The 14,887-nt window shown below is 41.6% G+C and overlaps 1 protein-coding gene across 18 annotated transcripts in view; it reads right to left on the reverse strand.

The window, feature by feature from the left end:
* Nucleotides 1-1,278: 1,278 nt before the first annotated feature.
* The window catches only part of Mef2a (myocyte enhancer factor 2a), a 133,993-nt gene continuing 120,384 nt past the window's right edge, over nt 1,279-14,887 (reverse strand). For 12 of the 18 annotated variants that reach the window (NM_001437578.1, NM_001437581.1, XM_087566336.1 and 9 more), the window contains 3 exon segments: nt 1,279-5,327; nt 6,765-6,891; nt 10,785-10,911. In NM_001437578.1, the coding sequence (NP_001424507.1) occupies nt 4,958-5,327; nt 6,765-6,891; nt 10,785-10,911 (624 nt within the window). In that variant the 3' untranslated portion in view covers nt 1,279-4,957. 18 annotated transcript variants of the gene reach the window in all.

The following is a 14,887-nucleotide window of genomic DNA, read 5'->3' on the forward strand; positions in this document are numbered from 1 at the left end:
TACATTTAAGGGCTTGGCATTATTTCAGGGAAATAAGAGGATTCATGATGGCACGGGGAGGTGACACCACTGAGCAAAGTGTCCTTCCGTATTATCCCCATCATTCCTGAATCTTTTGTCTTAGACCTGTGAATTCATATAGTTTCATTTGATTTGGAAAATTGCCGTCATTGTTAAATTTAAATTCTTAAATGCCAACTGGGTAAACATTGGGGAAACCTAGTATTCAAGTTACCTCCAAAATACTTAACTAATTACAGACAGCACTTTACAGTGGAGCCTACAGGGACCTTCACCCTGTAAAAGAACAGCCATCTGTAGGGAGACACACTGACACCGTCCATTCCAGAACCTCGTTAGGACACATCACTTTGGGCTATTTGCCTAAATATAGCACCTCATCCCAGTCTCTATCAGACTCGCCCACAGCTAAGTGGCTTTAGCTGGACAGGTGGCTGGGGGTGGGCTGCAGCCTTCCGGCTGGCACAGGGCTTGGAAAATCACTTTCTTGGCTGGTGCCACTCAGACACACAAATCAGCTTAAAACCAAGATAAAGGTTCAGAGCGAGGCACCCATGGGAGCTGACTAGGAACTCAGAGTGAATTGATAGTAAGTAGCTGCAGCTGTGATTAGAATATTTTTAGCCACAGGACTCGAAACAGCTTTCAAAACCTGCTAATAAGAGCCCCATTATAGCCAGCAAGCAAAACCAGTGCAAAAAATTAACTTGATTTGACACCAAGAATCTGCTTAGCTAGGAGCTGGCTCACACGGCAAGGGAGAGGAAGAAGATTAAAAAAAAAAAAACAAACAAACTATGGGTTTGGACAACTGTATGGAGCTTTTCTGGCTTCTGGCTCGGTTAAGAGCTGAAAGTGGGAAGGATCTGCTAGTGTGCTGTAACAGCCAGCCATCTCTGCAAAACACAACTCCAAAGTCACACCCGTCCTTTGCCTCAACCTCAGTGTTGTGTATGTAATCTGGGCAAAATTAATTCCACACCGTAAACCTTAAAGATAAATGGGCACATGAGCGAGTGCTGGCACCTACTGCCCTCGGCACCTGAAGCTGTTCTCCATGAGTAGAGTAGTTCTTGGAGACGCACTGGATTTGACTGAGTTGTAACAGCCAGCGGTACTGACAAACAGATGGCTGGCTGCTTCCTACAGGCTCTAGGGCTGTCTAGATGCCACAGGGTCAAACTGGGGAGCAGGGATGCCTGGTGGCCATGCCAGAACCTACTGTTTTCCCCAGGCAAACATGACAGAGTCTGGATGTATGGTCAAAGCCAGGCCATCTTTACTGGAGTGAGTGCAGGAGACAAATAGCTTACAACAACCTCTAGCATTGTCTTAACCATTTGATAAAAACTTCACTATAATATTTATTGTATAATGAAGAAAAAACAACACATTCAGGGAAAAATTGAGATTAACTTATTTTTCTTAAAAGGTTCATCTCAAGGATGGCAACAAAGTCCAGCTTGTGCCGCCAAACGGTTTTACATGATCAAACCGTGTACAGCTTCTTTGTGTGAACTGTTGACTACAAACATTTACCAAATACATAAATCTCTTTTTAAAAAAGCCATTTTAAATATAGCAAAGCAGTGTCTTCTTGCACAGCAAAGTGAAGAAAGTTTCTACAGAGAAATAAAAGTTTTACATCTGTAAAGTTCTTTTCACATTCTAATCATCTAGCTTTTATGATCCGATGCAGGAGTTTTCAGGTTCCGTATTTACTATGTATTTCTTGTGCGCATGATGGTTAATACAGAAATTATGTTAATACATTATCAGTCGTCTTTACAGTTGAAAGGAAATGGTGAGACATGTATTGTTCTTTTAGAACAAACCCCTGATTTAGTTTTGTAACACAATGGATGTAATTAGGGCTCAAAGGATGGAGTTTTGACTGGGACCACCTGTGTTCACAGAGCGGCGACACTCACTCTCAGTGTAGATCCAAAGAGTTCCGAAGGAACGGCCCACGTCCAGTGCAACTTAAAAGCTTTTTTTGTTTTTCTTTTTAATAATAAAATATGTTATCTGAAGGGAGAAAACTTTCTTGTGATGGTGTCTTATACAAAACACATGAGTCTCAAAGGGTAAGAAAAGTCAGTTTAAAGCAACACCGTCAGTGTCCTCCCTACTCTAGGCTGGCTTCCACTGAGAGCTGTGGATGTGGATGTGTTCACACATGAGCATCTGGGTGAAGGATGTCAGACCCATATGCTCCAGATCACACTGGGCATATGGGAAAAGATTAACAGTCAGATATTCAGTTCCTGAAAACGGAATACATTGTGACTTGGTCAGTGTAATTTAAGTACAAACTCCGAGCCGTGTGTAATATTCCTTTAGAAAACAGTAGTTGTACTGATTATAAACCTGCATAGAAAGAAAGACTATTGAGATACAGTCAGAGAAGCCATCTCATAAGGCACACAAGAAAATAGACAGTAAATGTGAATGTGTTAACTCCTATCCCAATATACAGCAGAAGTTCATGAACATGCATAAATAATAATGAAAGGGTCACTTAATACTTTCAAAGCTATAAATGGTTTACAAAGTGGTAAGGGGTATCTTGGAAAGTCAGTGTTGGGAGACTGTGACCTTATGAGGAACGTGCCTGTAAGTCAACTCAGTACACTTGAGGAAGAAAACCTAACCTTCTCTGAGGAAGAGCCAAGTGCTGAGACCACAGAGGAGATGAGACACCGTCCCCACTTCCTTGGCTTCCACTAACATGTGCTACCCAGACTGTCAGTGAGGCTCTCCAGTGCACAGCCTGTGCTCACCACGGTGCATGGACCGAATACCTGTGTGCGGCCAGGCAGGAAACCTGGCTGATGAGCTGTCGGGACAGCAGATGAGGAGACATCAAAAGGAGCATAATTTAGGGAATCGAGGGGAAAAGCAAAATGTAAGTAAAAACTGCAGGTAGCTGCTCAACATTGTTCAGTATAAAATAGCAGCCATTTTTAAACTCTTTAAGTTTTTTCAGGAAAAGGAGTATTTAAAAATCTAGGATAAAAGATATACAGGACTTTGAATTTTGTTCATGGCACAAGCCCAGTAAACGGATGAACTTGCCATCACCAACGAGCTGTCTCCCTGTAAGAGTAAGGCCTTGTTCAAAATCCAAGCTGAGGGTGGCACCAGTTTCCGTCAGGACAGCAAGAATTGTGTCGGGGATCTGCACCATAGGAGAGCTGCTCCCTGCACGCCCGTGCCTTCCCACGCACGGGACGCTAAAGCCCTCCTGGATTTTGTAACCAGCTGCATCATTCTATCTTTAGAGTCAAGGAGAAAAGATCCCTTCCCCTACAAATATTTTCCTAATTATTTACCACTTATAAAACCTTTGTGCTCATCTACTACTCAGCCATTTTCTCTAATATTAGTTAAATTAGGTCATCTTTCTACTGTTTTTTTTTTTCCCTCACAAAAGGCAAGTTTTAAATAATGCCTTATAAAATCTGTTACAACACATTTTATATTTATGCAGGATGAACTTAACACCAATTTTTTTGCCACTTTGCTATTTATGTACACATATAAAATATATAATGATGCTCACCCCATACAGCACAAAGATTACAACAGAACATCACACATTCACCACCAGTGAGGGGAAACCCCTTTACACAATCCTCTGAAAAACTGGGCTAATAATTAAAATCCAAAGTACAGTATATTTAACAAAATAGTAAATATTAAACAGTGAATACTCTACTTAAGGACTTCGCCTTTCCCCCCAAATTGGTGGCAATCCACAAAAATATACTTTTTAATCTGGTGACCATACAATACATAGGTACTTACATCAAAGGTGGTAATATATTTAAGATGCTATATACACAAAGAGTTTGGCTCGACTTTTAATTTACATATAGAATAATAATGTTCATGGCTTTTTTTTTTCCAAGGTTCTGCTTGCAAGATATTTTTGTTTTTTTCTTCCCTCTTAAAATAAAACTAAAAAGTTAAAACAAGATAAAGCTATTCTTTAAAAAAAAAAGTTACAACATACAGCTTTGGCTTATATAAATAATTCAGCAGAATGTGTTCAAAAGTAGTGGATATAATTTTATATATAGTCATCAATTCATTAAGGGTGTTTTCTTTCATATAAAATATACATGACCTAAAATCAGTTTCTTTAATTTTTAAAGATATGAATGTAAAAGAAACTTCTGACATATTCCAATTATAACTTAATATATTAATTTTATTTTGTTAATGCTCTATATTTCTAGGCTAGTATTTCTGAATATTTCATGCGTGTTTTCTATTCTCTCTTTTTAATAGCTAAAAATCACTTCTTTGACCCAATACATTTTTTTGCACGTGCAAAACAGTTATGTGTGGGGCTCTTTGTTTACTGTGTCTGTTTAATATAGACAGCCCTTGCCCATGCACCCCTCTGCAATAGACCCATGCCAGGTTGGGTTATTAATATAAATGACTTTATGTACAGTATTGCTTTCTTGGTTCCTGCTTTTCTACTGCTCTGTTCTACAAAGCATTTTTTTTTTTTTTGAAGTAACTACAGTCACCGCACAGGTAAATAAAACAAATAGGGGCCCCTAGGTTTCTGCAGGCTAATGTGGAAGAATTATATATGGGTACACGTTTCTCTGCAAAAACTTTATCTTAGGAGACAAGTAGTCCAAGGAAGTGCCAGGCTGGTCTGTCTCTACAAGGTGCTCTGTGTGCCGTGTGCACACATCTGCATACCTACAAGGAGTCGCAGTAAGTGCCTGATTCTGTGTATGCAACACACACCCACACATACACACACTCACACCGACATACATATATATGTAAAGGGATATATATGTATGCATGTACATATAAATATATTGAACTCATGTCCTTATTCACCAATTTAAGATATGTAGGGCAGTTCACTGCAGTAACACAAAGAACAGACATGAACCAGGAAGCCTTAGGTCACCCATGTGTCCATCCTCATGCGTTTTACAGAGGGGCTTTCTCTGTCCTCAGCATTTGGAGGTCGGCCAAGCACAATTGGAGAATGGAAGTCGCCCCGTGGATCCTCCCGGTCACTGCCATCGTAGGAGCTGCTAGAGCTGCTCAGACTGTCCACAGGGGAGCGCCCCATTTCCTGCCGGGGTTGGGGCTGGGGCTGTGGAGGTTGTGGCGGTGGTTGCTGCTGTGGCTGCTGCTGCTGCTGCTGCTGGAAGCCTGATGGGGTCATTCTATCACGGGGAGGTGAAATTGGCTCTGACTTAATGTTGATGTTCTGGTTGGTGTTAATGGACAAATTTGAACCCTGAGATAACTGCCCTCCAGCCCTGTAGAGAAACAACAGTGGTGAGATGGTTTGACAGCACATCTGTTTACCTCACCCAAACAAAGCTGTTTACCTCAACAAAGCTCAGCAAACTGTCTGCCTGAGAAGACCTGCGAAGACTGAGGGTCTAAGATCCCTTACTTTTGCATCTCAACTCTGAAAAAAACCCCAGTTTTAGTATCAGGTGTTGTAACAACAACATGGACCTTGAATTCTGTTTTCTATCTCCCATCCCTCAGGATCTTCTGTACTGGGCTCTATGACAAGCACATCTCATGCTTTCCCAACAGCCATGAGATGTACACTGAGTCATCCTCATTTTCATGAGAACAAGTAGTTTCAGAAAGGCTAGGAATGTGCGTGGTAGTATGTGAGACAGGACTTCCGAGTCTAGGGCCTTTCTACTTATTTCCTGGACTTGTTTTTATTTATTCTTCTGTCACCATGTCTCCCGTGTTGCCCAGGGATGGTCTTCAATTCCCAGCTCCCCGCTTCTTGAGCAGCTGGGATGACAGGCAGCACTGGCTGCCCAGCTTTCCATGACTCACTCAGGACAGCCTAGGGCTTCAATAGCACACACTTCCCTAAGGCACTTGGCACTTCCATGCGCCACACAGTTCTCTAGAGTGACACTGGTGACAGTCCACACGTGCAGTTCTTTCACTGCCCAAGAGAAAGGAGTTGCTAGCTCTCTGGGCACTATGTGCAGGAGGCTAGGGTGCCCAGGCCTGATCAAGTGCAAAGCAGCCAGCTAGCTGGGGCTATGCTGTCCCTCTTCGGGATGCCCTCCTGTACTTGTTCCTTCTGATGTTCAGGGAGTCTGGCCTCTTCTTGGCACCATCATAAATCTTCTCTGCTTTATACCTCGCCTATAAGGAACATTCCTCTTATGAATGAAGTAGTTTGTAAACTGGGCCAGAAACAATCAAATGAATCCTATGGCACTGGACTCATACACAGAATATTTTCAATTCTATTTTTCTTCTACTAAGATCCAAGGAGAATGCATAAGCTTGCTGTCCTCTTCTCCAAAGCAAAGGAGAGAATGCAGATGAGCCTAAATGTTTTCAGCTCCCTTTCCTCAGAAAGCAAACTCAGAGATCATGCTGGGACACAATGGCTTATTCATCTGGCAGTGAGTGAGAAGGGAGCCTGCAGGTGCCATCTGCATTGTAGGGTTCCCTTGGTACCATCAGAGACTCTCCACATTTAATAAGAAAAGTTTTGCTCCACAGATCCCTTCAAGGAGCGCCTGGTTCCTCAGCACCCACACTGCTATCTAGAGCTCTGTTAAGAAGACACTCTCTCCTGACCCTTGTGTGAACATAAGCGAGGGTCATGGCAGGGCTTGTTCCTGACAGCCCACAAAGTCAAAGAGGACTGACACAAGTATGGGCAGGCCAAGTGCAAAAGATCAGGAAAATTCCCAGTTACTCACACTAGAGAGCTGAGGGCCGCTTGTCCTAGATGGTGCTGCTGCCAGGCTGAAGCCTGCCCCAGAGACAGCATTCCAGGGGAAGTAAAGCCTTGCAGGGCGGACAGGTCAGCGCTGGTCAATGAGTAATCTACAAAAGAAGGATATTATTACTACACAGATAAATATACCTGGCCCTTGGGAAAAGATAGACACTGGAACACTGTATTGAACCTGCATTGACAGGTGTTGATGCTCAGCAGGACAGGAAGGACGAACCATTTCTTGCTGAACGAATACACAACACAATCAACTACATTTGCTTCAGGAGCTCCCCGACTGCACATGTCACCTCAAATTCATGAACATCTTTCTATGACATACAAGTCATTTTCTACGAATGCTTCAGTCACAATTACTGTGACCAAGGCTTAGGTTGTTAGATACTGCTTACATGTACTTACTTTAATTCATCATCAACACAGGGTTTCCATTTAGTTCTGAAGAAAGGAGGCAGAGACTGCTACTTTTAACTTTTTTCTCATGTTTCAAAAAAGGTGTTTAAAGCAGTTGGTCCTCTAGCCTGATGTCTACTCTAGTAACCCTTCCAGTCCATAATTCTCTCTTGGCTTCTTGGCCTGTCCAGAGACCCACTTGACCATCTCCATAAACACCTTAATTCTGGCATAACCCAAACTGAACTCATGTTCTCAAAGCTGTCTTTCCTTTCTTGATAAGTTGCACCAACATACCCAATGGCTCATGCCAAGAAAAACCGAGTGTTCACATTATTTCTCTGCTGCATGCTTAACCTGAGCTATCAACAACTCTAGTCAATTCTACCTTGCTGTCCCTTTAGCTTGAGGAGGTTCCAATGTAATCTAATACTCTGGTCTAAGCCACCAGTAAACCATTACTTGGACCACTAAACAACCTTTCTACGACCTATTGGCACTCACTTAAAAGACAAGACTTGTTTTTATCATTTTAGTTATGTGTCTGGGTATCTGTACACATGAGTAAAGGTTCCCACAGAGGACAGAAGAGGGTGCTGGACTCCCCTGGAGCTGGAGTTACAGGCAGTTATAAGCTGCCTAAAGTGGGTGAGGGGTCCAAACATGGATCCTCTGCAAGACTAGCACCAAGTCTTAACCAAAGAGCCATCTCCTATGACCACTCGGCCATTAGAGCCAAAACTGACATGTCTGAAAACAACAATATGATCGTAATGCTCTGCAACATACCCAACAAATCCCACTCTTCCAGCTCAACTCTCACTGCCCTTCGTGTGACACTCACCTTGCTCTGGCTGGTGGCCTCCTGCCTATGTCCGTGCTGACACAATAGGAACAGGACTTTCCCAGTGCTAAGGGTCTTTCTTATGGCAGACCTCAGTTCCACTACAAGACTACACACTTTATTTACAGGGCCTGCCAGGGCACCTGTCAGACGTGCTAATGCTTCTTAAAGCTGGAGTGATGTTACTGAGGGCATGAGGAAGTGTCCATGGGACCACAGGCTATTTTTGAAAGTTGCTCCTTTATTCATATCTTTACTTACTGCCTGGCATGGTGGACTTGACACTAAGAATCTACAGAAAAAAAAATATACACAATAATATGGGAAAAGAGAAAACACAAAAGGAAACAGCTATTCTAGGGAGGAGAATGACAGTGACCTCAGATGGAATGAGACTCATGCTTAGTCATGATTTTAAGGGCGCCCGACTCCACCCACTTTTTATGTGTTTCAGTAATTCCTTGGAGACTCGGTAAAAATATATGTATGCAATATTAAAAAGTGCTTATACATATATACATTCTTTAGAAACTAATGGTGTTTTTAAAAACGAGTAGTATCACAGTAGAATTTTGAGAATGCTGGAAGGCATGCAATGAGGCACACAGAATACTGCAGTCTAACTCTGATACTCAATCCACACTGGGCCTCCTCAGCGACACGCATCTGTGTACCCAACCTCTCTAGCTCCCTTCTTTCCTAGCTTCTCAACCTCAGCACAAACTAGAAAGTCTAACAGTGCAGAACTTTCCTACAAATGCTGACCAACTAAGCTGTGTCTGCTCCTCATCTGTAAAAAAGATCTGCCCTTAACTCAAAATCTCTTCTGCAGCAAGTAACTGATGAACTCGAACAGAATTTCTCTAAGTGTTCAAGCTCTGGTCTTTTCTGAAATTAGTTCTGTGCAAGACAAACAATGGGCTACAATTCACAGGCTACTAAGCATCTGATAGACTGGAGCAGTTTGTTTTCATACAGGTACCTGGGAAGGTAAAGGTCATCCCCTAGGCTTTGCCAACAAGACCATTACAAGTTGTTTGGAAAGAACTAGCCCTGGAGTTAAAGTGCCAATCAGAGGTATAAACTGCTTGACCCTCCAGGTAGCCCCACATAGCAGTTTTAGTACTGATGCCAAAGCATTTACTCTGAAATCTAAAATTAGGTGATCTCCGCCACAGTCCACTTCTGAGCGTCATAAAGGAGACTCTTTTTTTTTTTTTTTTAAGATTTTATTTATAAGTGAGTACCCTGTCACTCTCTTCAGACACACCAGAAGAGGGCATCAGATCTCATTACAGATGGTTGTGAGCCACCATGTGGTTGCTAGGAATTGAACTCAGGACCTCTGGTAGAGCAGTCAGTGCTCTTAACCACTGAGCCATCTCTCCAGCCCCGCGATGCAGCCTTCTGATGACAGAAAAGGTGTTCTTTCTTTTTTTTCCTCCGTCCGTCCGTCCGTCCGTCCGTCCTTCCTTCCTTCCTTCCTTCCTTCCTTCCTTCCTTCCTTCCTTCCTTTCCCAGAGCCACAGGAATTTGGCCCAAATGGGGAGAAAGTGAAACTGCATGTGCTTTCTACCTGTCTTAGAATGATAGACCCAATAGTGAACTCTCTGCTGTACACCAGTTCTTCATATGAGCCATCTGGCTAGGCTAGCAGCATCCCTCCCCATCACTGGGATCCTCCTTATCTCTCTCTGTGTCTGTCTGTCTGTATCTGTGTCTCTCTCTGTCTCTCTTTGTCTGTGTGTGTGTGTGTGTGTGTGTGTGTGTGTGTGTGTGTGTGTGTGTGTGCGCTTCAAGACCAGGGGGTTCTCTGTAAAGCCCTGGCTGTTTTGGAACTCACTCTGTAGAACAGCTAGCCTTGAACTCAGAGATCTGCCTGCCTCTACCCTACTCCCCACCACAAGTGCTGTGGTAAAAGGTGTGTGCTACCACTGCCCAGCTACTCCTAAACTTTAACAGCCTTCTGTCTTGAGACTATTTTAAGATGAGAAGTCCGAGACAAAACAAAACAAAGAAACAAATGAATGAAAACCTCTTCTCAGCAGCAAAGCGACTGGCTGTGGGGAGAAACAAGAGCTCATTCTCCTCCACAGGTACAAACAACATAGACCAAGCCAGTAGCTACAGGAGAAAAAACACACATCGCCTGCCACACTGAAGCACCTTCCATACCCCTAAGAGACCTCTACCCTTTCCCAGAGCAGGTTTACAGCATAAAGACAAAACAATCTGATTTCAAAGTTGAGGAGGAACAAGATACTGTGCAAGAAAAGACTTCATAAAAATACCGAAGCAATTTGCCTACCTTTCTTGGCTGAATGTGTGCCAGAGTTGACAACATCTACTTGCTTCTTTCTTAAGAATCAGTAAAAGTCAGACATAGTGGTACACACCTTCAATCCCAGCACTTGAGAAGCAGGGGAATGCTTTTGAGACCAGCATGGCCTACAGAGTGAGTTCTAGGACAACCAAGGCTACACAGAGAAACCCTGTCTCAACCCCCTGCCCCTCAAGAAATAAAAGCAGTAAAAGCTCATGTTGGAGAAATAACTTACTTCATTCTATTATCAACTTATTTTATGCAACTTTTTAAAGTTTTAGCATTTTTAAAAAAATATATTTAAAATTGAAACAAAAAACCCAGAGATAGCATTATCAATAAACATGCTAAAAAATTACAAAAGTACATCTTGTTTAGAAAAGGCCAAGAACAGAGTCAGGAAGGGCCCCGAGTCGGCTCACCAGTGTTGTAGGCTGTCGGCATGGCCGAGTACACTAGTCCCTGCGGAGGCAAGCTTGGAGTTGTCACAGACACCACGGGCGTGGCAAGAGGTTGAGTGGCTTGAGAACTACTTATCCTTTGGGCATTCTGTGAGAGATCAGAAAAAAAGATTAAGTGTAATTATGTGATATTTAGTTCAGACTAAATATTTTAAAAATAACTTCCAATTTAAATGTGACACTTCACAGTTTTATGTGAATATCATTATTTCTTGAAACAGTGATATGAAAACCTTAAAGATATTAATGGGAATAGCTAAATAATTAAGAGATCTATCTTTGTATTAATTATTCATTTTCCCCTTTAAGACTACAGCATATTAATCCTAGATGCATGTCTTAAAATAGAAACTTACCTTATGGGTGATTACACTTTTGTGTGATAGCTTAATGAGGATCTGATATCATTACAAGTATTGTTCAGCTACATTTAATGAGGTCTGCGTGTGTTTTAAATAGCTGATGGCAGCAAAAGTAACTTGTCTATATGAGATTATAAATCTAGGACTACAGGAATCAAAGCTACTTCCTTTGCAGTCCTTATACACTAATGCTTTAGTTGTGGCTTAGTCCATGTAGCTTGTGTTATGGCTTCCCACATGCTCACCCTGCAGGTGATTTAGGTTTTAACAGCACATTCAGATCTGTATCATTCTGGTCTTCCAGTTTTCTGAAAGAAAAGGCTCTAAGTTTCTCAATAATGTACTTTTCAAAAGCTATTAATACTGACTCGCTGTATTGGAATAAAAGTATCTTAGGCAGGTTGGGAATAAATTAAAATGTTGACACCCCTCCTCCCGCCCCCTTTCCTCTTGTCCCCTTTTCCCTCTAGTGACTAGGTAGCCCTGGCTGATCAGGAACATGCTATGCAGATCAGCCTTGACTTGAGCACACAGAGATCCATCTGCCTCTGCCTCTGCCTCTGCCTCTGCCTCTGCCTCTGCCTCTGCCTCCTGACAGTTGGGATTTAAGGACTACCTATTCCTAGCAAAAAAAAAAAAAAAAAAAGTCAACTCTTAAATGATGAAGCTACATTAGGATAGTCCCTGCCTTCCATGTGTAGGGGTTTGACAGAATCATTTTTTCCTTCACACTGACATAAAGTTGACTTTTTCCAAGACCAAGGATCAGAGAACAGAAGAGACTCCACAGTTTGTATACAAGAAGCTAAAGGGCAGGAATAATTTGTTTTTACAAATAAAGTTATAGCCTGATGACCGATAGTTTAGGGGTCTATGTCGCTATTGAAGGATCTGAATGAGACTGCATTTTCCTCCACTATTTCAGCAAGCACTGAGATGAATGAGGCCTCTGGCTAAATGTGAATGCCTAACAAGTACCAGTCTTGAGGGTCTCGACTCCAGCTTCTCTTGTGTCAGTTCGGATTTCCTACATATCTTCTTACGGGACATCTGAATACCATATGATATGCGGCTATCACTCCAGTCTTAGTCACTGATTCCCTTCTTCTTAAGCCTGGAGAAAAATCACTTTACTTCTCTGAACCCTTTAATTTGTTACAGAAGGAAGTCAGACATGTTTGTCATGTCTGGCTTTCAGTGCTCCTGCTAATTAAGGGGGTATACAGAAATGAACCCAGAACAGCATTCTTACTGTCCCCAGACTTTGTGTAGTTGAAACTTTACATTATTGGCAATATTGGTGACTTAAACAGACAAATGTATTTATATCCTTCTAGTCCACAGCAATCCCACTAAACCTGTAATGAGATACAATGATTCTAGAAGTACAAGGCTTCTAACCTAGTTGCTGTGGCCTCACTCTTGCTTACAGGCCCAGGAGCTGGCTGCTTTCTTTCCCTTCACTTTGGATCAGAGCCATCAACAATTATTTTAGGGGATAAACTGCTTTGAACAATTTTCTGAGTTCTAGAGGATTGTATTTCTGGTTCTGCTTTGCGTTTTAAATTGATTAATTTTTAGAGTATGGATTAGCTTAAACTTTAAGGAATGTGATCAACTACACTTTCTAGTGATCTTTCTTATTTTCATCATTTCTACATTCAACACATTCAGAAACTATCTCTGAGATTCTGTAGTTACGTGTTATTTTAAAGTCATACATTGGTATGATAGGTGGAGAAATGTAGTAGTCTCAGCATTGAGTCAACAATTTCACTGAGTTTTTTGAGTGAGGGACTTAATCTGGTCTGAAATCAAACTAAGTAAAAAAAATAGTGTTGATAAAGTTTGATGTAGGCTATCCCTACTCTAGGCTCTTTGGAGTTGTGTCTTCATGGCAACTTCCTGGTATGACTCAAAGACTGGAGTAATAATGACTACACTCGTTCTACCAACCAGATAGAGAGAGATCCCTGCAGCAGTGTGGTCCATGAGTGAGTGACTTTCAGAACCACTAGAGGGCAACACAGTGCTAGATAATTAAAGCATGTAGGACAATTACTTAAGGGTAAAGAGCAGGGTCTAGTATAAGACGAATTATTTCAGTTTGAACCATAATGCAACCATTAGTGGTATCCTTAAGTAAAGAATTTCCCCAAAGACATTCACTGTGTAATCCAGCATCACATTTACAGCTAATCAGTGAGTACATTTCAGATACCAATCCAAAAACGAGCAAGCACTGAGCAAATAAAAGAGCAACTCTTATTTTAAGGATAAAGAACAGAGAACCTTATTTGAAAAGAAACTGCAAAACACACCAGCATGCATAAACATGTCATGATAAGTAAATGAAGCCAGTGATGCTTTACACCCCATGCTCTCATGCACTCCGAATCCCCTGCCCATGCTAAAACCCGGACACTCACAAGTTTTATTCCCCTTAAACTGGAGTCATCTAAGCAGCAAATGACTCAGAAAGCATATGATGGCATCCGTTGAATTTGGGTTTTAGTTCCCAAGAAAGAGCTAAGTTATTTTTAATCAAGTTTATTTTCCAGAGGAAAAAAACAACAGAAAATACTTGTTTTGGAAAAACAGGTACAGCTGCTTTTAAGAATCATCTATCTCCTGGTAAGAAGTAAATGTGTGTATGTTCAATCACAGACATTTCTTTTTGTAAACAGGGAACCCCCTTGTGGTTCAGACTGTCTCATGCAGGATGAAATAATCAACTCTGAAAAAGGTGACCTCACCAACAATGATGTAATCTTTTTGAAAGAAAGAAACATAACACAAGATTCTGTGTTACGATCTTAGGGACTCTGAGGGTGAAGTCATTTTCTAAAAACACTTGAAATAAATTGGAAAGCCACATCTTGTGTATTTCCTTAGCAGAAAAAGCTTAAAGTGTCTTGTGCTCATGGACAGCTATTGTTTTTACAGGCTACTTCAATATGTCTTCTCCTTTACCTCGCAAATAAAAGGGACCAATATATACAGCAATAAACATAAAAACTAGGATCACTAGTACCAGTAGGTAAATTTCTTGATTAAAAAATGTTTGAATAGAAAACAAATAGAAAAATATCCTTGTAGCAAAGGTTAAATAAAGCATTTAAAATAATTAGTACTATTACATATTTTCAACTCTGTTCAAGCAGGAAAGCACACTCACCAGCTCCAACTCCTCTTCCTCCGACTGCACTCAGCACATAGAGGGATAAGAGAGTTAGCTAAGATTGCTGGAGCTCACAACAAGCTCTCTCTTTAGAAAGACATGGCATGTGGATTCTACTAGCTGTCTGAACTTTATGGAGATTATATACATAGCAAATGATGTATATAGTACTTGCTTCTTTTAAATTCTCCAGTCAATGATTTAAAGCCCCATCCTACCCCTTAATCCCACCTCTCCACACACCTACTCTTTTTTTTTTTTAAGATTTATTCATTTATTATATATAAGTACACTGTAGCTATCCTCAGACACACCAGAAGAGGGCATTAGATTTCTTTACAGATGGTTGTGAGCCACCATGTGGTCGCTGGGAATTGAACTCAGGACCCCCGGAAGAGCAGTCGGGCGCTTTCAACCGCTGAGCCATCTCCCCAGCCCCACACACTTACTCTTACATGAGCCTCTCCTACACACAGCCCATGTTTCTGGGACACTTCCAAGGGCAACACTGTGTACTTAAT

This window comes from Rattus norvegicus, chromosome 1 (genome assembly GCF_021556685.1).
Source record: "Rattus norvegicus strain SHRSP/BbbUtx chromosome 1, alternate assembly SHRSP_T2T, whole genome shotgun sequence".
Taxonomy (NCBI): domain Eukaryota; kingdom Metazoa; phylum Chordata; class Mammalia; order Rodentia; family Muridae; genus Rattus; species Rattus norvegicus.